This window comes from Mixophyes fleayi, chromosome 3 (assembly GCF_038048845.1).
Source record: "Mixophyes fleayi isolate aMixFle1 chromosome 3, aMixFle1.hap1, whole genome shotgun sequence".
Taxonomy (NCBI): Eukaryota; Metazoa; Chordata; class Amphibia; order Anura; family Limnodynastidae; genus Mixophyes; species Mixophyes fleayi.
Window position 1 is genome coordinate 73,096,066 of NC_134404.1, and position 25,927 is coordinate 73,121,992.

The 25,927-nt window shown below is 39.7% G+C and overlaps 1 protein-coding gene across 3 annotated transcripts; it reads left to right on the forward strand.

Annotated features, from left to right (window-relative positions):
- The first annotated feature begins 16,925 nt into the window (after positions 1 to 16,925).
- Positions 16,926 to 25,875, forward strand: STK25 (serine/threonine kinase 25). Of its 3 annotated transcripts, none has more exons than XM_075201773.1 (11): positions 16,926 to 17,088; positions 17,624 to 17,854; positions 18,093 to 18,149; positions 18,377 to 18,485; positions 19,265 to 19,422; positions 19,500 to 19,685; positions 20,108 to 20,253; positions 20,357 to 20,462; positions 23,498 to 23,569; positions 25,038 to 25,168; positions 25,686 to 25,875. In XM_075201773.1, the coding sequence occupies exons 1-11, from the start codon at positions 17,086 to 17,088 to the stop codon at positions 25,702 to 25,704; spliced, it is 1,218 nt and encodes a 405-aa protein (XP_075057874.1). In that variant the 5' UTR covers positions 16,926 to 17,085; the 3' UTR covers positions 25,705 to 25,875. The 3 variants fall into 3 exon arrangements, with proteins under 3 accessions (XP_075057874.1, XP_075057875.1, XP_075057876.1); XM_075201774.1 differs by having other exon boundaries at positions 16,928 to 17,076; XM_075201775.1 differs by having other exon boundaries at positions 16,928 to 17,076; positions 17,632 to 17,854.
- Positions 25,876 to 25,927: the final 52 nt, after the last annotated feature.

The window sequence follows — 25,927 nt, forward strand, 5'->3', positions numbered from 1 at the left end:
TTGTTAATTGTTTTATCTTAAGCATTGTAGATGTATTTCCCATATTAAATTACACCTAATGAGCCTGATTGATTAAGGAGAGCAAAGCAAGAAAATTAGTAAATTTTCTCCTGGACCATGTTACAATGCATGAGGTGCAAAACAGTTTATTATTTTGCACATAAAGAAAATACTGGCTGCTTTTTTATGTAGGATGCAAAAACTTGATAGCTTTATTTTTACACTGACATTAAAAGTTGATCTAGGGCATGTCCTACCCCAATTATAAATCTGTCCTCACATTTTAAATTTACCTTCCCCTCCAATACAACATGGTTTTGCAAGGTGCAAAGTTACTATTTTTTTTATCTTTAATTACCTTGATGAATCAGATTTAATAAGTTCAAGTCTGTGGGCCTGATTCATTAAGGAAAGCAAAGAAAAAAATTAGTAACTTTCCACCTTGGCAAAAGCATGTTGCCTTGGAGAGGGATGCAAATGTAAAATGTAATACAAATTTATGTTTGAGGTACAGCATGCTCTAGATCAGGGCTTGGCAACCTTTTTCTATCAGTGTGCCAGAATTTTTTTTTTCAAGCCCAGGAGTGCCAGTTGTATGTGTGCATGTATATGTATTTCTTATTTTATCATGCTGATATCATGGTAATGTTAATAGTAAAAAGACCAACAAATAAACATTCATGTTACGCAGCATAGATGTGCCCCCATTTTATATTGTGCCACAAAGTTGTGCTTCAAGTTTATATTATGCCTCATACTTACTCTCTGGAGACTCCGCACGCACATCCACACATCATTCGTTCCACAAGGGAACCATGGAACCGATTCATTAAAACAGCTGAAGATTATCAAAATGGATCTGTTGCATTTCGACCATCTTTGGTTGCTTTAGTAAGGCAGCTGCAGCCCTCCGGAGTGCCAGAAAGAAGTGGTCCAAGTGCCACGTCTGGCACGCGTGCCGGGGGTTGCCTACCCCTGCTCTAGATCAACCTTAAATTTCAGTGTACAAATAAGCTATCAATTATTTGTGTGCTACATGAAAAAACAGACAGTATTTAAATTAGGTGCAAACTAAATAACTAATTTGCCCCCTTTGCATTGCAACTTGGTTTTGTGCAGCAAAAAACGTACTCATTTTTTTGCCTCACTCTCCTTAATGGATCAGGCCTTCTGTGTTCTTACGAATTCACGCAACAGCTTGGTCAAAACGCTACATAGTTGAAACCAGGAAGAACATTGTGGTTTATGTTAACTCTGATAAAAATAAATTGTGATAGATTAGTTTTAAGGAAGAACCTAAGGCTTCCTAAATAAGAGTGTCAGCTCTTCACAAACAACCTTGGTGGTGGCATAATTGGTAAGGCAAAGCTTGGGTGTGGCATAGAAAGGGAAGAATTTAACCATTTTAGACAGACCAGGTGGTTGTTTTTGATTAACCCTTTTTCACACACGTCACGCAGGCTCAGGTGAGTGCTGATTGTGACAGAGTCAATGAAGCACAAGTTGATGTAGTGAACAAATGTAGCAAACGGAGTGGAGATGCAGGTCTGGGAGCAGGTACTGAAAGCTCATTCCAAACACTATTGTCTCAGTTTGTTCTAGTCTGAAGCGAGGGACTACAAAATGCGTCTTAAGAGAGTTCACACGCTCGAATATGTAAACAATGCCTGTAAGGACTGAACCAAGAAGGAAAAATGCAACAAGGAATGAAATACACAACACAAATTGTGCAAATTCCTTTTGATTGATGTTTGTCATCTTGACTTGCACGTCCTGCAAAGGGGTGAAACGCAACAGCCCTCCCTCAAAGTCCTAGACTATCTATCTGAGTAGTGTATGCCACCCACACTAGTATACACAAGCCCCAACAACACTCTATATGGTCAGCTATGCTGCACAACTAAACTAAGCATGACTAGGCGTAGTGCACTACCCTAACTCCAGACAAAATCACACATTCATAGATGAAACTGCAGAATGCAAACAATCAAACACCAAAAAGATGCAGCTCAAATAAATGTGATGTAAGGAATAAAAATGGCATCTAAACAGTCAAAATCTGATAGGCAGTATACAAGATAAGATAGAAAACACCAGAAACCTACTCTCAATCAGTGCATGACTTAAGGAATCCTATAAGTACAATAGCAGGGAGATGAAGAGGGAACAACCCTGGAAATGGACCTGTTTACTCCAATGAAGACCTATGGGTACTGATGCAGGAAGGAGAGGGCGGGAAAACAGCAAGTAACCGTTATTTTGTCCTGAAATAATCATGGCTTGTATCTTCCTGGTGCTAGTGGACATCCCTGGCGGTCCAGCAGTGAGGCCTAGTTCAACTATCGGGCCTGTTGCCTGAGTTACTGAAGCCACTTTCAACACCAGCAGATGGGAACCATGACCACTCTTTGTCTTCCTATTGCTGACATAGAGACGCTCTTTGGATAAAATTATATCAGATGCAAGTGGCAGAGCTCTGTACTATACCAGAATAATAAAACCCAACCTGATTATATAACTGTATGTAAGAGAAAGAAAAAAAGAAGGCAGAATTATAAAGTAACATATTACTTGTTCTGTATGATGGAAGCCAAGACTTGAATTTATATTTATTATGTATGTATAGAATTTATTGAGGGTAACTGAAAAAGTGCTGATCCTGTCCATGTTGTCCTATATCTGTCAAATATGCCATACTCTATGTAGATTGATGCATTTTCCCAGCAGCAATATGTTCCTGGAAATTGGACTTAAACGTTCCAATATACTCAGGGAGATCTAAGACATCTGCTTTCATTTGCTGGCAGCCATCTTTTAGCACTTAATAAAAATGTGTCCCTACACTTATGTGATAAATCCCAGTTTATACACATATATCACTGCTGCACAAAGCTGCTCCTTTTGACCAGAGATGCTCATAGTGCTGTTAAGTGTCAGAGATGTTCTATGAATAGAGAAGCTTGAGGCTCTGCAGGGATGAGGAGCTTCCATGTAGATAGATGGAGGTTCCAGGTGTTAGACGATGCCTCACACTGCCAAGAGATCTGTCAGGGTATACCATGGTGTGACAGCCTGACACAGAGTAGACATCACACCAGCGAGGCCTCCTCAGAGAGTGACGTACTCTGGTAACGTTACTGGTGTACTGTTGTCCTTGCTGCAATCAGAGATAAGCATGAAAATCATGAAAACATTGTAACAGTTACCTTAAAATTACTTATTTCCTAGTACACCGAGAGCAAACCACCACCAAGCCCCATTAGTAATTATATGACTATATATACCTGCTATGTTATGCTCAGCAGACGTATAGATACAAATCTAGCTGCAATTTAAGGAAAACATATTTAATTAGAAAGTGTTGTCTGCAGCCTATGCCGTCTCTCCACAAATATAGGCTTGACTGAGCGCACACCCACTCTCCATTTCCTATTGGAAAGCAATAACTTGTGAATGACATGTCTGTTTGATCTATGGTGTGTACCTTTGTTTACTGCAACATCACAAACACACTTGAAAATGTCCATTTACTCCTGATTTGTTCTGAGACATGGCAAAGCCTGTGCTCACCCACACGAGAACCAGTTCTTACACGTCCCTTTACATCAGAGATTAAGTAGGATGTGATTATGCAATGGGCATACAATATGCTTTCTGTTCCAAGCTACCGCCACATTGTGAGCCTCTCCTTCGCCCCGGGTGCCTTTCTAAAAGAGCAAGAAGCGTCACCTGTGTGATAATTACACCAGGATTTCTCACAGTGCCAAACACTTAACCTGCAGACTTTCATAGGACTGTTACTGTCTGGGAACTTGCAGTGAGCAGCATCACTAATAGATGGAACAGCACACACCCTCATGTGTGAATGTCTCTTAAAATCATTAATGTCATAAACAGCTTCAGGATCCCATTCCATTGTTCTATGCTAGATCTGATCATGCCACTAATTATTTTTTTTAACTATACCATAGTTGCCAACATTTAGTATTATTTTCTAGGGATAATTTGCCACTGAGCAGGCCCATCTGTTATGGATGTCTCAGTGAAACTTGGAGCTCTACAGTCGTCTTCATGTGATGTTTACTGAACTTGATAATAGTGTACGTTTGGCATTTCAAATAAAACTTTTAAATAAATGTTAACTTCTAAAACCTAGAGAATAAGAATAGCAATTAACACGCAGACTATGGGAAATTTTGACGTGCAGTTGGTCAAAAATGGAGATATTTCCAGAGAAAACTCTTTACTTGGAAATTAGGGACTATGGTATGCGATCAGTCTATTACCACAGTGCGTCTTCCTGGATGTTATTCACAAAAGTAAAGAAATAAAATAATTATACACAATAGACCTAGCAATAGAGAAACTAAAGAGGAGTGCCATAGGAACACTTTATAGTAGAAAGTGGAGCAAACGGCACCTCTGACTCTTTCATCCTTCCATAACTCCACCAACCTCTGTTCATAATTGTGGACATTAATTATCCTTTTCCACCTCAATATTATAGGTTCAGTCATAGGTGAAACTGTATTAAATATAGGCCAACCATATAAATTAAATAAATAAATATATTGTTTACCAATGTGTTCACCTGCAGAACTAATTAGACACTAGGGGCTAGATTTACTAAGCTGCGGGTTTGAAAAAGTGGGGATGTTGCCTATAGCAACCAATCAGATTCTAGCTTTCATTTATTTAGTACGTTCTACAAAATGACAGCTAGAATCTGATTGGTTGCTATAGGCAACATCCCCACTTTTTCAAACCCGCAGCTTAGTAAATCTAGCCCTAGGGGGTATATTTACTAAACTGCAGGTTTGAATATGTGGAAATGTTGCCTATAGCAACAGGATCTTAACTTGAGAAACTTCTTATTTCAGTCTCTTGGACAAAACCATGTTACAATGCAAGGGGTGCAAATTAGTATTCTGTTTTGCACATAAGTTAAATACTGACTGTTTTTTCATGTAAGATCCTTAATGATTCAGGCCCCTAGTTATCATTTATTTAGTACAGTCTACAAAATGACAGCTAGAATCTGATTGGTTGCTATAGTTTAGTAAATATACCCCTAGGAAGTAAATGTATCAAGCTGCGATTTTGCATTTTCAGCTATTTTTTCGCAGGCGAGTTTAAACTCGCTGATATATGAAAGTACGACTTGATAGTAAATCACCAGTAAAGTGATTTTGCCAAAATTGTCATGCTACAAATGCCATAAGGACGTTTTCCCACTCTAATAATACAAGTTGTCATATATATATATATATATATATGAAGCTGCGATTTTGCAAATTGCAGCGATCTCGCTGTGAAAATCACTAGACTCAACACGCTTTGTATAGACGAGATTTGCAAACACATCAGCTTTCCACTGCTGGCTATTGTTAACATAACAGGAAGCACAATACAAGTTTTAATTATGAGGGTAATCATGATTTCTTGTTTAGAGGGGCAAAATTATTATTAATTATCTCACAGGGGGGAAATTATTTTATGTATAAATTAGTGGGCCAGATTTCATTACTGATTATATGTAAGGGATTTTTTTAAATATTTTAGTTGCACTAATTGGGTGAAGATCCCGGAAGGGAGGTTAAAGAGACATGTGCTGGGGCTTGACAATGTGATACGCAACAGCACGGCCACGCACCGTGCTGCACAACAACTTGATATGCGTTATCATGCAGCAGGGGGCGTGTCCTGTATGAAACGACTTGCATTGAATCACCAAGGTCCAGTTCACATTGAAATAAAGGCAAGCTGGTTCCGGAGGATGGCATACTCTGCCAGGTGTCCAGGAAGATTCCCCGGAATTCAGGAGACTGACGAACATTCCAGGAGACTAGGCAAGTATGGGATAGACTATTAGTCTGGTCACACAAGGGCAAAACCCTGTGGGCTGGGAGGGCAGAGAGGCATCTGCCCCCTGGGCCAGGCCCATAGTGGGCTACCTTGGGTGGGTCCAGGGCCGTATTAAGAGAATGGAGGCCCCTGGGCTAAGGGCGCCTCCATTCCCCCGTGAGGCCCCCATTGTGAGCCGCCCGCCGCCCCCGTCAGGGCCCCCCAAAGCGCTTACCTGTCAGTCCAGTCCTCCGTCCCCGGCGCGCTGTAAGCTCCTTACTGAGGAGATCTCGCGAGAGTTCACTCGCGAGATCTCCTCAGTAAGCAGAGTACTGAGCGCCGGGGACGGAGGACTGGACTGACAGTGCTCAGCAGCATTGATCGGGCTGGGGGCGCCCCCGCCCCCGGACCGATCAATAATGCTGCTGCGGGCTTTGAAGGGCCCCCTGGATGCCCGAGGCCCCTGGGCTATAGCCCAGTTAGACCTCGGGTTAATCTGGCCCTGGGTGGATCACTGGGCTACCCACATTTTTTTACTTCTTTAACATGTTCCTAATAGGCTCCTGAAAAAAAATTGCCATCCAGCACCTTCTCTGGATATTAACAGATTAATTCACATGCCGATGTAAGAAAACAAAATCAAGCATAAAATAGGGCCCCACTTTTTATGTGTCATAAATGACAGGCATTATTTAAATGTAGCTGTTGGTGTGCGCAGAAGTTCCTATGATAACAAGCTTGTGATCATTCCGAGCCAATGTATGGAAAGCTGGTAGCTTGATGATGTCACAGAATGTCCCTCAGGAGCACACTGAGCATGCTCCTGCCAGTACTTGGGCTGTTCACTCTCTCATTAATACTCATAAAGATTCATTGATGCACAGAAGATGGCTAACTTTTTAATAGTGAAGTCTGGGAGATCCTGGACAGGGGGCGTGACTGGAGGGCAGAAGGGGCGGAGCACTGTCAATTGCGTTTTTACCCCGCCCGCATGACAGAAACGTTATTTTTGTCGGGGGGGTGGGGCCAAAATGATGAAATCCACCGCAAATCGCGTCATTTTGGCTAGCAAATTGCAGGATGCGGGAGACTTGCCTGCTCTCCCGGGGGTCCAGGAGACCTACCCAGATTTGGGGAGTCTCCCGGACATTCCGGGAGATTTGGCAAGTATGAACTATACAACTGTAACACGCAGTAAATATAAGTTTAGTTATATGTTGTCTGTTCAGACATGTTTAATGTAAAGTTGTACTCAGGTGACACTTTAAAACTCACATATAAGGGTATATTTATGAAACCGTGCGCTTGAAAAACTGGAGATGTTGCCTATAGCAACCAATCAGATTGTAGCTGTCATTTTGTAGAATGTGCTAAATAAATGACAGATAGAATATGTGATTGCTATAGGCAACATCTCCACTTTTTCAAACCTGCAGTTTAGTAAATATACCCCATAGTCTCAAATCTTAATTGATGATATTAATGTAAAATTGCCATTCATAGTTTAGAACATAGAACATCTTTTTTTTATTGTACAACAGTCTATCAAGTGAAGTTTAAGCAATCAGTAAAAAATGAAATGGAAAGAATTTAGCAGAAATACTTTGCTATGAGAAATAGGGGACAATCAGGATGAGGAATAATCACAGCCGACATGCAGTTAAATATTTGGATAACAGGCTATTACTGCTAAGCTGATGTCAAGAGAGTATTTAGAGTATGCACCAAATGGTATTCCACAATACTGGCTGTACAGGTCCGACATAATACACAACTAGAATAGAGCGGCAGTCACTATAGTTACTGATGTCTTGTATTCCACAATGGTTGCTAAGTTTTTAGGGGAGGTATTTGCTATATGTGGGGAGCATATTTCATTCATGATGGTCAAATAATAGGTGTGCTATATTGCAAATCTGCCTTTTTACAATATACTTGTCTTACACTAAAAATAAACAAAACAAAATAAAACTGTCACCAAAATAGGAAGGTTCATTAAGAACTATTGGCATGTCTGGGCTCATATAGGATTCTGGAAAATAGTGATGCTATCCAGACATTTTCTTTTTAAAGCAGCTTTTTTCAACTCTGGTACTCGAGTACTCCAAGCAGGTCATATTATCTAAAATTACTTTTTAAAGAAAAATTGATAAAATATGCTAAAATCACATAATTTTGCTCTTTTTTTGATCCTACATTATTATTAACCCCAATAACACTAATTTCAAGTCATTTGCAGTCAATTTTGACCACCTCACAGGTCACAATATTATTTTCATACACTTCCAAACAAAGATTGCAGCAGTTCTTGCCAGTGATAAGAAAAAGGCCGTTGTCATGCCTGGGCATAAGACCAAAAATCCACCTCTTATGTGTGCAATTATTTTTACACAAATCCTGACAACAGTTGTCTAGCGATTTCTAGCGTTTGTAAAGCCACAGTTAGTAGAGGTAGGGACCTTAGCCATCTAGGATACTCATCCATGTTACGGCATTTGAATCGAGTTCAAGGAAAGCTGTTGGGAAAATCAGAAACTTATGTTAAAAAAATAACAGCAAGCAGTCCAGCATCATCTACCTCCCTTCTCTCATCTAGATCCCAGCACCTGCAATCTACCCCCCCCCACAACACCTTCATCATCAATATCCTCCCAAGTGATGGGAGTTAGTCCTGCATCCAAGTTGCTAAGGCTAGATGACTCCTCCACTAGCCATGAATCCTCTGAAGAATTATTGAGCGTTAGTCCCGCTGCTGCTGCTGCTGCTGCTGCTGGGGGTCGATCTTCAACCCAGAAAAAGACTACTAGTAGTTTACAACAACTTACTGTTAAACAATCCTTTGCTAGAGGAAGAAAGTAAGAAAGCTGTCACCCAGTCGCAAACCGTATCACAAACGCCAAGGGGACTATGCTAGTATTAGATCTGCGTACAATATCCACTATTAATGCAGCTGGTGTTAGACAATTACTTGATATCTTGTGTCCCCGTTACCAAATTCCATCACGACACCATTTTACTAGAAAAGCTACTCCTCATCTCTACCAGAAGGTTAGTAAAAATGTAATTATTGGCTACAAAATGCCATTCTACCCACTGTACACTTAACCACAGATATGGGGACAAGCGGAACTGGATTGGTGATTCTCCTTCACCAGCAGGAACAGCAGCAGCATGTACCCAAGTACGTCACATTTTTCTAAGTCAGGCTACTCTGTGTATCAGCGGCTTCACTAAAGGCATATTATTGTTATTATATATATATATATATTATTATTAGTGTCAATAGTGTTATCGAGGATAAGGTCACCTCTAAAAAAGAGATGTGTTTGCAAAGAACATCTAAAGATTTGAAGGCTGTGGGAAAGTCTGATTGAGCGTGGTAGGGAATCCCATAAGTGGGGAGCAGCACGGGAGGAGTCTCGAAGGCGGGAGTGAGAGGTGGTTATCAGACACGACACAAGGCGCAGGTCAGAGGTAATACCACTGACAACCTGTTTTAAAAACTAAGGGATGTCATTGCAACATGGCTCATCCTGCTTGGACTCTCCTGAGGATATGTGATTTCTGATAACGCCACCAATATTGTTAGAGTATTACAGCGGGGGGAATCCCATCACATTTCCTGTTTTGCTCACACAATCAACTTGTGGTACAGAATTTTTTAAAAAAATACAATGACATGCAGGAGATGCTGTGTCCCGAAAACTGTAGGGTCATTTTCGGGATTGTGCAACAGCATGTAGGAGAATGCAGCAGCTGCAAGAAGATTAGAACTTGAGGGGGAATGTACTTTAGTCCAGCAAAGTAGTCACCTGTGAAGAGAGTGCAGACACAGTTAGCTTGAGTCAAGTGATTGCCTAAATTATACTTTTGGAGAAGCAGCTAGAGAAATAGAAGGAGGAAATTAAACTAAACAAATCCGCTAACTATATTGTAATTGTAGATTAAGTACTTAATTTGCTTTGCCAGGATCAAAGAGCTATCAACATCTTATAATGACGTCTCCTCCTTCAGTTTCTCTGGCAACTGCTTCTAGGAAAAAACTTAGCTTTCCCAAGACACCCAGTGGTGATGCAGATGAGTCAGCACAACAGTTTGACATTTGCTCTGCTCTAAAAGAATTGCCCAAAAATTGTGACAGCTCTGCCATAAAATGAACTACAAATTCCATGAGGAAGGCCATTTATCGGAAATTACATCAAAGTACACAGACTTCTGTGATGGTGGATTGCAGCGGGGATGAATTAGTATTGTTTGAGTAAGATGTACACAATGATGACGGTGAATATGATGACAGTGTAGATTGCAGGTGCTGAAATCTAGCTAAGAGAAGGGAGCTACCTGATGCTGGTATGCCTGGTAATATTTTGGGTTGAATGGCATCCTGGCAATTTTATGCTTTTCTACAGTAAACATTCACCTTTTTCAGCACTGAATTCTGCCACCCCTCCTGTTTCTGAGTGAGCTATGGTACTGTAAAATGTAACTGCAGATTTAGACCAACACAGCAGGCCCTATAATTTCTATTTCTGCAATGACTCTTAGCAATGGAGCACTCCTCTTTGGGTGTTACCTATATAACAGAGTAGAATTTGACTGCAGAATTACACCAACCCTGACAGCACTAGTATTTGTATTTTTCTGCAATGAGAATTAGCAATGGAGCTGCTACCCCCTCCTCTTTCATTTCTATCTACTTGGCTGACCAACTGCTCTACACAGTTTGCTACCCCTTCTGTGTCTCTCTTTCAAATGGCACTAGATCGCCGTGGAGGGCGGTATTTATAGATTCCAAAACTCCCGAGATCCGACAACGTAACGATGATGTTTTGCCTCATTTTCGATTTCAGAAAAGATGCGAAAGTACCAAGCCAAGTCGGTTCGGTACTCGGATCCCCTAAGTTCGGGTGTGTTCAATTCCAGAGGAACCGAGTCTGAGCATTTATAGTTTATAGTAACCACTGTTATGCCTCTCATAAGCACTTGCTGGACATCATTTACAACATGCAAAACAGCGGTATCGCTTAGCAAAACCCTCTTTACAAGATTGCTTGACCTGACTAATCTAATATATATAAGCCTAGCGGCGTGTGTTAGTGTGTTAGTGTGTGTGTGTGTGTGTGTGTGTGTGGAAAAAACTATTTTCTCAGAAAGGGCTCATCCAATTGACCTGAAATTTGGTATACTGACATTATTTGACAAAAAAATTATAATAGTGAAGTCAGTTAACTCCCATCATCCCCCCTTCCCCCCGTGGGAGGGGTAGTAAAGGCTAAATTTACGAGTTGAGGGCTCAAACTCTTGACCGTGTGGGTATTTATTTACCAGAGCCTGTGTTTGGTCATGGACAATTGTATGTCGCATTTTCACAAGTACGGAGAAGCAGTGATGTGAAAGTGCAGGTTATGAATAGTGCCCTTCAAGGAAGACTGATTGAGCACAGCGATAAGGTGTTTAGCAGAAACGTTGCGTATCGAGAGGTTTTAGAACAGTAAGACGATGGAGATTAAGGATGTGGCGATGAAGATGAAGGATGAGGTGATGGAGAAGAATGATGAGGTGGTGACATGTGGACAAAACCACGTTAAAAAAGGGCGCTTACGTCGGGAAGTTACGCTCTTCCCCTGAGGAGGCCTGGCCTAGCCCCAAATGCATGACAAGAACCTTTTTAACACCTTAAGTAGCTTGATTTGACTAGAATGCATGAGTATCATGCACGGGTTAACTTGTGTGTGTATATATATATATATATATATATATATATATATATATATATATATATATATTAGAACATCAATTTCCCCGTGGAGATCGGGTGGTAAAAAGGGAAGGACGCGCAGAAGAAAAATCTGCTGGTGTTGGATTTCTTGTGGAACTAATATCTACCTCAAACTGGCACGATAGTGAACTTTTTTGTGAATATTTTCTGCTGTGCGCACTGTTTGTTGTGTTGTGTCTAATATATAACTCCCTCACTGCACATACTTCAGAATATGTAGATATATTTCTCAAAAAATATGTCACCCAATTAGACTCCTACCTTAAAGACACTACGAGTGTTTTGAATTTATTCAAGGATTTTGAATGGAACCCGAAGTATATATGGCTAACTATAGACGTTCAATCTTTGTATACATGTATAGAACATCAAACGGGGATAAGAGCATCCAAAAAAAATTTAGACGCAGACACTACTCTTACTCTTGAACACAAGAATTTTATCTGTGACCTTATACTGTTCACTTTAACACATAACTACTTCAAATTTTTGAATACACATTTCATCCAAACCTGCGGGACTGCGATGGGAACTATTTTCGCGCTGAGCTTCGCGAACTTGGTTATGGGATGTTGGGAGACAGAATCAGTTTTGAACTCTAACCCCTTTTCTAACAACATCAAAATATATAAAAGATACATTGATGACATTCTAATAGTATGGGAAGGTGACGTGTTATCAATCAACAATTTTTTATCATATATCAGTATAAATGAGTACAATCTCAAGTTCACTGCAAACCACCATACAAAACACATTGAGTTTCTGGATCTAGTATTATCATGGACAGATACCAAAGTAGAAACAAAGAATTACATTAAAACTGTAGATACCAACAGTTATCTTCATTACAAAAGTGGACATGTAAAAAGGTGGAAAGACAACATCCCTTATTCACAATTCCACAGGATTAAAAGAAATTGCAGTAACAAACTCCAATGCCAAGAACAACTCTCCATATATGCTGAAAGATTTAGAAACCGAGGTTACCCTGATTCACTTACTAACGAGGCTAGCGACAAAATCTTACAGGTAGAAAGAACCGAGTTACTACAATATAAGAATAAGACAGATAAGATTGACAAAATCCCATTTATTACGAACTACAATTGTGAAGAAAAAAGAATCCAAACCTCTATTACCAAACATTGGGGTATCCTGAGAATGGATCCTGTTTTAAGAGACATTTTACCAGAAAGACCTGATATTATCTTCAGAAAAAATAGAAACCTTAAGGATATCCTAGCGCCCAGTATGTTAAGAGAAAATCAAGCTACCACCACAACAACCTTTCCTGCTCCTACTGGGTTTCACAAATGCAACCATTGTAATGTTGTCAATTTGTACATAAAGACCGAAAGATTTTTTATAATCATGACAATAGCAAGAAATTTAATATCAAAAATTATATAAATTGCATCACAACATCTGTGATATACCTACTGGAATGCCCCTGTGGTCTGAAATATATAGGCAAAACGAAACGGCCCCTCAAACTTAGAATACAAGAGCATGTACGCAATATGAAAAACAAAGTTCAAAGCCACTCAGTATCCAGACATTTTCTCACAAAACATAACTCAGATCCACGGTTTATCTCATTCAAAGCTATTGAACATGTCCAATTAGGACCACGTGGTGGAGACATCCAAGGCAAACTCTCTAAACGGGAAATATTCTGGATTTTCCAGTTAAATACATTGAGCCCCTCTGGGCTAAATGAAGGTTATGAGATAGCACCTTTTTTATAAGTCTATCAGACTTATACTATATTAGTTCTTAATCTACTGTATTGACATATTTATTAACGACTGATACCTTTATATATCTTTTTATGAAGCATCATACTGACACATTAGTGATTGTATGATAATATATGCCTGTATGCCTATACATTATTTATAATTATTTTATTCTAGTTCTTATATCTATTTTATATATATTTATCTATATTTTATCAGTTAATTTTATGTATGTGTCTCTGCTGATTATATATTCTGCCTAAAAGGATTGTATTTACTTCATATATATTTACATAATCACACGGTTATGCCTGTCTTGTTACAGGATATCCTGCAGAATCTCTATTTTTAAAAATAGATTTTAAAGTATGTTATATTTAGTCCCTAGAGGAATATTTCCTAGTCATATTGTACTTCTGATATGTAATGTTATTCATATTTATATCTATGCACCTTGGGCTATTTGCCAGGAGTTCTCTACTATAGCTTACTCCCCTGCCCTGATTGAATATGGCCACCGCCATCTGACTTTAGAATCACATGCTGACTTGTGATAATCTATTATCCCTCCACTGTTGTACACTTTGCCCCATTCCAAGATGGCCACCGCCATCGATTATAAGTGTTTTTCCCAGCCCATACATCCTTTTGGGCATATACCTTTAGATATCCTCTATACACACCATTCCTGTGTCCTTTATGGCCAAATACCTGTTTATAACAGGCACTACACTTCCCTCTTACACATACAGTGTAAGCGCCGAACCGGAAGTGTGTTCTGCGCATGCACGAAAATCGCGCTGTACTGCGCATGCGCAAAATGGCGCCCGCCACCGCTATTTAAGACAGCAATAAGTGCTGTTCTAGAAAACTCCTCCTGACGAAGTCTATACGACGAAACGCGTTGAGGCTGTTCTCCATATACTACTCTTGGTAAACATAAGGCTGTACTGTCTACCTGATCCCTGAAAAGTCACCCCATTGAGAACTTCTGTGCGGAGCCCATTGGTGTCTACTTCCTATATATCCCAGCGATCTACAACGTGTAGCAGTATCCTATGTCCACAGGATTACAGATAAGCTTTTATACCTTGTTTACATTGTGAGTGTGTTTTATTATGATACATGCTGAATAAATTATTGCACATAAGTACTACACTATATGGCTTTTTCCTCTCTTAATACACCGTATGAGTGGAGTTTGTGAGCAGTGACTGTGCTGTGGCTGATAATCCAGTTACCATATACCTACATAAGATATCTACACGCCTGTTCCTGACCTCTTGAAGCTGACTGGAGTCCACTTCCAAGCACCTCTGATACAGATAAGCTGTTTATTTATATCTTTTTGGTACGTTGCCACCTATCACTTGCTACTGATTGTCACGGATACATCTGAAACGCTGCTTTCTGCTTTCTTCTGTCTGTATTTCGGCATATGTTCAGGAATTATGAAAATTGGTTAATACTGCTTATACCAGCCTGACATGATGAACACTTTGTATTTGCATTTCTATATACAGTAATATTAACTGTCTGGACGATCTGTACCAGCTAACACTACCGTATTTGGCGCCATCTTCCCTCTTTCTATGTTAACAATATATATGTATATGTATATATATATATATATATATATATATATCTATATCTATATCTATATATATATTAATGTATGCATATGTAGGTGTAATGGTCAAGCGTTCGAATACTTTTGTTCAGTTGGTGACTACATATACAAACCTGGGTGGCTTGATTGTGTTCCTATGCATGAAAATTAAAGGACTGGTACAGGTGGTGATAGAGAAAACCAGGCAGGAACTGGATTCCTGAACCGTACTAGAACCGGGTTGGAACCGGAATGTTGGAACCGGAACGGAACTGGAATGCTGGAAACCGGAATTGAACCGGAATGCTGGAAATTGGAATGAAACCTTAATTGGACCGGAATGCAGACTGCACTGTCTGAGCTGGAAGAATAGAAAGATTGCAGACTGCTGGGAACCAAGAAAACATCTGGAAATACAACATTATTATTATTATTATTATTATCGTTTATTTGTTAGGCGCCTCAAGGTTTCCGCAGCGCCGAACATGGTACAAACAGTAGACTATACAGGGTAAAACAGTACAGGACAATAAACACAAAGTACCAGTACTTCAGAAACTCCAAGCAGGCAGATACAGTAGAGACGGAGCAGAAGAACAGGTATGGAGACAGGAGGGAAGAGGGCATTGCACAGTTCGTAGTCAATGTTGAACCTACTGCTTAATATCCATAGTTGTTCGCATCTCCATCTTGCATATTTTTGTGCGTTACGTAAGTGACTTGCGAACTGAATTGATCTTGGTACGTATCTGGAAATCCGATGCTTGTTGATTCGCTCATTACCTTTCTCACGGATTTTTACTTAAAATACGCAAATGCAAACAATTTGTGTCCGCTAATGAATCAGGCCCTGGGACACATTGGGCCTGATTCATTAAGGAAAGTTAAGCAAAAAAATGAGTAAGTTTTCTTAATTAAGTGTATACTTGCCTACTTTGGACAAGTTCTTTCCGGGAGAGGGGCGTAACTGGAGGGCGGGAGGAGGCGGGGCGTGCCAAAACGCGTCATTTTAGCTCCGCCCCGTGACAAAAATGACATTTTGTCTTGGGGCCAAAGTGACGCGCTTCACCGCGTATCGCGTCATTTTGAGACAGCAGTAGCGGGATGCAGATTTGCCAGCTCTCCTGGGAGTCCGTGAGACTGACCCGAAATTCGGGAGTCTCCCGGACATTCCGGAAGAGCTGGCAAGTATGATTAAATGTTCTGGACAAAATCATGTTGCAATGCAAGGGGTGCAAATGAATTTATTATTTTGCACATAAGGAAAATACTGTGTTTTTTCATGTAGCACACAAATACTTGATAGCTAATTTGTACACTGAAATTTAAAGTTGATCTAGGACATGCCCTACCCAAAATATAAATCCCCCCTCCCCCTCCAATGCAACATGGTTTTGCCTTACTTGCTTACTTTTGCATAACTCTCCTTAATAAATCAGGCCCAGTCTCACATTCTCTTCAAAATTAGACTCAAGATTTTCCTGTTTACTGAAATATTTCATTACTGCCTCTTTATTTTCTAATAAAAAAAACAACACATTTTCTGTACTCTGTTAATCCTTTATATGTTTATTATGTATGATGTGTTTTTGTAATCTGCCAATGTAAAGTAATTTGAGTCCTATTGGGAGAAAAAGACTATATAAATAAAATTATTATTATTGTACAAAGGTATAACGGGAAGGATGGCTGTACACTAAAACATATAATACGAATGTACCATATGTATATTACATAATGTAACAATATAACCCTAGTAATTCGCACAGAACAAGCACGAGGTGCAGTAGGCCACGCCCAGCTCTGATCACATGACTGGGATGTCTGCGTTCCAAGCTCCAGGTTCGATACTACAACTCCCAGAAGCCACCAGCGGCTCTGTCCGTGTGACTGGCTGTGGGATATGTAGTTCTCTGAAGCTCTGATAAGCAGCAGCCAATAGTAACGTGCAGTAGAAGTCCCAGTTCACTTTGCGATAGTGACGTCACTATGTGACATTAGGGTGGGGGTCTCTACTTTGGGGGTTTCAGGGAGAAGGCATTTTACAAAGATCACCGTCTGCTGCAGTTACTGAGTGGCCAGGATCCGCCTGCAGGTTATGGGTCAGCACCATGGTAGCAGAGTTGTCACTGCCATAGCCTAACATGGGGGCCAGCTGTGTGCTCCATATTCCCAATAATTAGCGCTGCAGATCAGGGAGGATGTAGCATGAACTCTTACATGGGTCAGCAGATGTATGTGAGAAAGAGACAGCTTGTAGTGTCTGTCACACAGGACAGGTTATATAACCACAGTGTTCATTTGTATATCAATTATATTCTAAATTGGGACACAGCATTTTGTGATTGAAATACGGATTTTCATGTTAGTATTGTAAATATGTTTAATGATGTATCATTATTGTTGGACATTGAATGTAATTGCATAACTTCTTCCCATAGAAGATAGGTCTGTTTGTAAGATGACCTACTGGCATAGAATCCCACTATCAAATCAAACTTATCGAATTTTTAGCCCACTTCTAAGATCCTGCCTGCTATTTGTAACTTACAATTCCACTTCATACTGACACATCATTACTTGAATAAAATGACTTGTGGTTTGCCTTAGTGCTTGCTGCGTTTTGTAATGATTGTTCATTTCCTCTAGGGATCCAGGATGGATCCGGAGCGTCTCTTCACCAAGCTGGAACGCATTGGTAAGGGCTCATTCGGAGAGGTGTACAAGGGGATAGAGAACAGCAGCAAAGAAGTGGTGGCCATCAAGATCATAGACCTAGAGGAGGCAGAAGATGAGATTGAGGACATTCAACAAGAGATCACAGTTCTAAGCCAATGTGACAGCCCTTATATTACTCGTTATTATGGCTCCTACCTGAAGGTAACATCTTAACCTAACTAAACTGTCTGCACAGTTACTATAGGAATGTCCTGTTAGTCTCTGCACTGTGTAGGTTGAACCAGTAAACAGGTCTTACTTTGAAGTCTTGTTGTGGGTAGCAGGAAGGTTATGAATATGTTCTGTCTGTATCCTCTTCTGATAAATTATGGTTTTTGAACAGTCTTAGTTGAAACCATTTGTTATGTATTTTGTTTGATTGTGAACTTTTTCTACCTAGGGGTCAAAGCTATGGATCATAATGGAGTATTTGGGTGGAGGATCTGCACTAGACTTGGTAAGAATATCTAAATTCTACAAAAATGTTACCAGTTATTGTAAAGGGGATGGATGTATCAATGTCAGGAAACCATGTGGTACCGCAGTGCATGGCATCAACATCTGTGTGTATGACTGCCAGACTGTCCAGGGGAGGGATATTTACTACTCTGGAAGTGAGAAGAGGGGGTTTCCACATAACTTATTACCCTATAATCCTCATCGCTGTACCATTTTATGCCGCAGTTGAAACCCGGTCCACTGGAGGAGTCTTATATTGCCACCATATTACGGGAAATCCTTAAAGGCCTAGATTATTTACACTCTGAAAGGAAGATCCATAGAGACATCAAAGGTGGGTAGACTGGACTACTTCTGTTTCCATAGCTTCTTAGCTATATTACTAGTTACTGTCCTATTTTCTCAAATGCTTACAAACATTTGGTGGCAAATCTTCAGTGTCAAATTTGTTATTGTTTGCGAAATGCTCTTTGTTGTTCCCCTGTTTTTGGTCTGATTTGACATAGGCTAACTTAGCCATGGTGCCAGACAGCAACTGCAAAGGTGAATAGAGTCCTGGGATAATTTGATACAAACATAGGGGGGGGGGGGGGAGGAGGAGTAGATTACCTGCATCTTCTCCAGAGACGTCCGTAATGTATGTCTGTGTGCATTTCCAGGTATTACGTTTTGCTCCCACCCCTATGAGGTGCGAGCAAAAATCAACAATGTTTTACTAACCTAACAGAGTTCGGCATCTCGTCACACTAGGCTCTGATGGGACAATGCAGGTAATTGACCCCCCCATAGTTTAAATGTGGGTACAGTTTTGGGCCCCTTTATAAGGAGGATATAAGCATTGAAGAGTTTAGATGTAGTAATAAAAGGAGGGTGGTTAATAGTTTACTTTTTGAAGTGTTAATTCAGATTAATGCTGAACAATGTATTTTACCTAGCTTCATATGTGATAATTAAACTTTTTTGGGTTTGTGGTTCTTTTAAAGAAAATATATGCAATGGCTCCTTTTACAATGCCTAAAAGCATTATTACCAGATTTGTTTAGTTTATATTGTATGGGATTTCATGTTCTAGGATGTATCACTACATTTATATTTACGCCTTTGCATTTCTAGCTGCAAATGTCTTGCTGTCAGAGCAGGGAGACGTCAAGCTGGCTGATTTTGGTGTAGCCGGGCAACTGACAGATACTCAGATCAAGAGGAACACCTTTGTGGGAACACCATTCTGGATGGCACCAGAAGTCATCAAGCAGTCTGCCTATGATTTTAAGGTTGGAAGCCCTGTGTGGTCCTGTGTGTTTGTTTGTCCCACAGAATCCACTTTCATCGCTCTCCTCTGTCTTTCCAGGCAGATATTTGGTCCCTGGGGATCACAGCCATTGAACTGGCCAAAGGTGAGCCCCCATACTCAGACCTTCATCCCATGAGAGTCTTGTTCCTAATTCCCAAAAACAACCCTCCGTCTCTACAAGGCCAGCACAGCAAGCCATTTAAAGATTTTGTGGATGCTTGTCTGAACAAAGACCCCCGCTCTGTAAGTATCTTTTTATTTCTATTACCTGCTGCCTAGCTCACATAAACGTTTGGTACAGTTGCATTTTTTTTTATGGGAGCAATGTTAATCACCTGATCCCATATTAACAGTACAATTCCTGCTGTCACTGATTGAAATGACTTACTAGTGTATTATCCTGGATGCTGTAGTTTAGAGCGGCGACAGGAAACATTTAGTCGACTTGCTGCTGTTTAATAATAACCCCCATTATGTAGTATCAGCCACTGGGAGTACACTGATGTACTAAGCCAGGATTTGAGACACTATTGCTGGGATTTTTAGAAGAGTCTGTTGTACTATGTAGGTGGTGCCGAATAAATATGAATAATATATATTATGGATGATCTTGATCTCTATATTTATATTCTATATGTTCTCTTTATATATTGTCTGTATCATAGAGGCCCACAGCACGGGAGCTGCTGAAACATCGCTTCATCTTACGATACACCAAGAAAACCTCCTTCCTTATGGAACTGGTGGAACGATACAAGCGCTGGAAAGCCCAGGGCCACCGTGATGACTCCAGCTCTGACGAGTCTGACTTGTGAGTAAAGTCTGTCATTGTATTTCTCATCGTCTTGGATCACTGAGGGGTTTGTGCTCTGAGCTACGTTATACCCACAATGCCTTGTTCTTGTGTTGCCCAGGGACAATGACGATGAGAGAAATCAGAACCAGACACCTCACTGGTCATTTCCAGAAACCATGCGCCCCTCTTCTTGGAGCAGACTGCAGTGGGGTTACCAGCAGCAGGTACAGGGAACCTGCCCTAAAGCTGGGTGGGAGGGCTGTTACCTTCTACCGGTTATTACCATCTAATGGATTATTTCTGCAGAGATCATAACACTGGGCCATGTCTGTAGTTACCATATAGGAAACTTGCCTAGGGCAGCATAGAAATGGTTTTGTATTATATCACCCTGTTTCCTTTCACCCTGCTTTGTATTTATGCACCAGCTATCCTCCTAGAAAATAACAATGTAAGATCTGACCATGCGGGTTGAATGTGAGTCCCTAAATGTTGCCTTGGATCTAATAAAGGCACAAGTATATATGTGACCTAGACCTAGTGGGTGCAGACATTCTAAGGGCTGAACCAATATGCCTGAGCATGCAGCCTATCCACTTACTAGGAGCTAGTGACATCACTAAGGCTGCATTTTGGTGCAGCCTCCACTACTGTCTATGTGGTAACATGTACACTTCAAGGTACACTTCTTCTGTTACCACAGGGAAAACATGGAACACCAACCCTCCTTGTTTCAGGGGTCCTAAGTTATAGATCCTGATAAGTGACAGATCTGCAAACTCCCAATTTCCTAAATATTTTATTTTAACTTTTGGGGCATCACTTCATCTTTTTGAAGACTTCCACTTCTCTGCAAAACACCACTGTATAGATGTGTGTACCTAATTGTATAATTAATAACTAACCCTGTGAGTGTCTGAATGTCATGTGCATTTCTACAGTTAGTGAAAATGGTATTAAAGTAAAAAAAAAAGTAGTGTTAAGACAAAATATAAGATATAAAATTTGGCTAACTTATGCTACTGGCACCTTACAACGATGGCCAGATGAATGTCTTCCTGTGTAATAATTCTGCTGAGGACTGAATACAATATACTAAATCTCAACATACAGTAACTGCTATGAGAACAACACACCATAACACACCTCAGTGAGTATGAATTGGAAAGGGTGCCATGATCAGGAACATGATGTAGCTAATATGGAGTGTAGTCAATTGCAAAGGGTCATTGACTAGACTAGAAACAAAGAAAAAACCTACATCCTATTGCTTAGACATGTAGACTTTGTAATTACCAAGACAAGCAGTGAATGTGTGTAAAATCTGTATTAGAAAACAACAATAAACAAGTGATGCCTGGAATGTTAAACCCTGCTAATATATAGGTAGGAGAAAATATAACATATGACCTCAATAGATTAAAACAATATGGATGTTTTGTATGTAAGAAACAAGATTGTGACAATGAAACATTTAGGCCCCTTCTAATATTGTTTATAAATATGAGAAATATTTAGACCCCTTTTTTGTAATGCTTGTAACGTATGGATCCAGTGAGTCTCGCTTTGGATTGGCAAAAACATAATGATCCTGAATTGTACAACCTGTTTTATATACATTCAAATCAAACCGATTCCTAATCTGAGTATTAGCCTCTTAAGAAGCCGTTATTATCTAATATTCCTGTACACTATATTGATATAGTTAGAAGCAAACTTTATGACTTGTGGTTGTACTATTCTGTTTATTGTTACTTAAGGGTTTTTTAATGACCTTAGGAGGATACCCCCTCTGAGTCCTTATTCTCCATTCCATCCATTTCTGCCTGACAGGCCACCAGTCACCTTCACTTGCAAAAGTGGAGAATACACTAGGATCTTTTCTAAATTTGGAGTGTGTGAACTCCCAAATGTAAACCATACGGGTTTCACCATGCAGCAAATGTACCCTACAACCTACTGATAGGAACATCTGGCTTACAACACACAGATCCGTTGTTTGCAAATAATCTGGGGGTAAATGTATCAAACTTTCTAAAAAGGAAAAGTGGAGGTGTGGCCCACAGCAACCAATCAGATTCTAGCCATCATTTATATAATACATTCTAGCTAAGCTAGATTCTGATTGGTTGCTATGGGCAACACCTCCACTTTACCTCTTTAGAAGGTTTGATATATTTACCCCTGGACTCTTCTCATTCTAGACTCTGAGCAGGCAGTGTGTTTGACCATGATATTGGGCTGGATATTACAGGAATTAAAAAGACTTAAAGATTGAATTACAATTGCACTGAGAGTATCACAATATTATTGCACAATTCAAATAAGCATTTTGTATTATCATCCACCCTTTATACCATAATATAATGGAAGCAAAATTATCTTTACTTGTTCATGTTCTTATAGAGGGAGGTTCAAATCAGCGCAGTATGTCTCGGAGCATTCACGGAGACACATTACGCCGATGTTATGGCAGAAATCTACGCTCATTTACCCTAAAACCCCTTAGAGGTGCTCCAATTATTGTTTATGATATGACCATTCAGATTGTTTAGTTAGGCACTAATTATTTAATTATGTACATGGAACTACATTCAAATTCCATGTTCTTTATTATATCGCAACTTGCATGTCGATATGAAATACGGCCCTATGTAACCAGGCCTATATAAACTGCAGTGTTTTCTAACTGTCGAGTCTTTACAGAGATGTAATGAAGCCTCAAATGTTGAAAAAAAAAAAAAAATCAATACATAAGTTCTGTGGGTGTGTATCCATTATTTTGGACTTACCAATTATATTAATATCTGAATTGTGAGTTTAATGCATTGCCCTGCAGAGTTAGCGTTAAATGACCTTTTGATGCCAGAGTGCAAGTTTAATTGGCATACATGTATAATATTGTATATTTTGTCCTGTAAACAATTGTTATAGTTCAAGTGGAGAGATATAACTTTGAGACCAATGTAAAATATTAGAGCGTAACATTTAAGATAAGTTTTGTTTTAAATGAATACAATAGAAAAATGACCAATAAAACAATGCAGAATGAATTATGATTTGCTGGACATTTATACAAAAATACAGTAGACATACGCGGTTTACAGTCCTAGTAATTCACAATTAGTCACAATACATAGACTTGAAAATGTTAACCATTCTGCAACGTTGAATGTGTATGTATGGATTGATTTATACCTGACCATACACACTTGTTTTGTTAGAGGACAACTCTTACACATTGTTCTTGTTTCTGCAGCCAGCGGAAGTGATAAAACGCCTGCCAAGATCACACTGCTTATCCGCTCTGGTAACTCCAGTGTTCCAGGAGGTGAGGTCCTATACTGCTATTGGCAAGGCTCACAAATGGTTACATAGTAATAGCGCTATCAACTGAAGCAACCCCAACAATTGTACCCATTAACACTTTGCTATAGATATGAGTACGATCCAACCTAAACAGTCTATAGGTAACAGAGCATGGGCCTTTTTTAATCAGGCTGGTACTGAAAAACCCCAGTTGGTATTACAAAAGGACTATACAACTTTTTTTTTTTTTTACATATACTTGTCTGTTTTTTTAAATTGTGTTTTATTTCAAAATAAGGAACAAACTAGTTGTATGAACATTATGGACCCGAGTCATGTTCAGACGTAAGTCCATTTGCATGCTGTATCTTGCGTGATATAGCCTTGTGCAGAAATGGATCTTAAGCCAATGAACACAACTGCATGTGATTCATGTGCAAATGCAAGTAACACTTGTGACTGGTTACGACTGGAAGGGCAGACTAACCTAGGCCATGTACAGTAAGGGCATGCCAGCAGAGATCAAATGATTCATGTCCTGGGTTTCTTTTAAGTACGCTTGTTTCAGCCATATCATTTGTACCAGCTTTATGGCAGGTTTAAGTGCCGACTGGTATGGGATAGTCTGTCCTGAAACAAAGTATGCATGCTGTTAGTTGGATAGAGCATGTGTGTGACTGAAAGATAGACTATAAAAACATATTATGTATATACAGTACATATTAAGAATATCTTGAATTATGTGTTTAATGGAAAAAAAATTTTTTTAAACCAACCATATTTTTCTTAAAGATTCTACCGATTAGTGTTTTTTTATTTTATACTCTACATTTGTTGTATGTGTTCTGCTGTGACCTTACATTGCATATATTCTTGTGTGTGTGTGTACTGCAGTCTTATCATAGGCAAGTAACATTTAGGCAGAGTGTACTTGCATCCAAGATTCAAATTGAAATATATCTTGAGATCCACTTGGATTTGAATACAGTCGGAACTACACTCAAGTTCCGTGCTCTTTATTATACCGCAACTTTTTTATCCAGTGTTCTTTTTTCTCTCTTCCAATGGTGAACATTGGCGATTTCAGTTTGTTATAGAGAGATACATTTTGTAATCACGATTTTGGCATTAAATTTGGCCTCAGTTGTTTGAAGATTATAACACAGTACAGGGGGTGTATTTACTAAACTTCAGGTTGGAAAAAGTGGAGCTGTTGCCTATAGCAACCAAGCAGATTCTAGTTATTTATTTAGTACATTCTACAAAATGGCTAAATCTGAATGGTTGCTATAGGCATTAGCTCCACTTTTTCAAAGCCACAGTTTAGTAAATATACCCCTAGGAATGTGTTAAGTACCTATGCTCAGGTTTGCATGGCATAATTTAGCATATGTATACCTTTTCTGTTTCCTGTGTTCTCCTTTTTTATTGTAAGGACTGTAGACCTTTTCTCTTCCCTTTTTAAAATCCTTTTGGTTTCCACATTACAGCTAAGGGAGCAACGCTGTGCTGGTGCATTTGGCTCTGTACAGGAACTGGAGAATGCTTTCAGCTTAGCGGAGGAGTCCAGCCCTGGAATCACAGACCAGCTTATTTCTCACTTGGTTCAGCGTGTGCAGAGGTAATAGGAAAGCATTGCAACTGGGATTTATGGGAGGTGGGGAACATCGTCTGAACATGCTGATCAGTGCAATTAGTCTATATCCAATGTGTAGCCAAATTGTTCTCTGATCCAGTTGCTCTACAGTAATGTGTGGGAGCATTTTTTAAAGGGACGTACCACTAAGGACAGCAGGTCAGAAGGGAAAGTAAAGGGGGTACAGCCTTCAAGCTCCTTCCAACTTTTCAGCCAAAATTGAAGTGTACTTGTTAATTGTTTAATTGACCTAAAATGTTTTCTAGAAGAAACAATATTGTTTGCTAGTTGTCTTTGGAACAGCACATTCATGCAGTTTGCATAAAGTAATGGCTAAGAATTTAGGTATATGGAGGTAGCAAAGAAATCCAGTCAATCACTTCACTAAGATGAGGTTCCTAGTGAATGGATAGGCTGCAATCTCTTCTGCATCCACTAGGGGTACGGAAGAGCTGCACTATATGCTGGAGGGTCCATTCATTGCCAATGTTTCTCTTCCCAGGTTCTCCTCTGCATCCTGAGCTTACACAATTCTCCTTCATGTTCTGACATATACTGGGACTGCACTGTGACCAGGGACACTACCATCATGGCATTACTTAAGTGTATTACTGTAACTTTCAAAAATGTTTACCAATATTTCTCATCAACCATTACTTATTGTATACAAATAAACTGACATTTTATACATAGGTGGATGTCTGCTTATTTTTCAAAGTAAAGATGCCGGACATGGTTTAAGAT

Coding starts and splice junctions, on each gene's coding strand:
- STK25 (XM_075201773.1), top strand. Junction 18,486..19,264: donor GATCCATAGAGACATCAAAG/GTGGGTAGACTG, acceptor TTGCATTTCTAG/CTGCAAATGTCTTGCTGTCA. Junction 23,570..25,037: donor TAACTCCAGTGTTCCAGGAG/GTGAGGTCCTAT, acceptor TCCACATTACAG/CTAAGGGAGCAACGCTGTGC.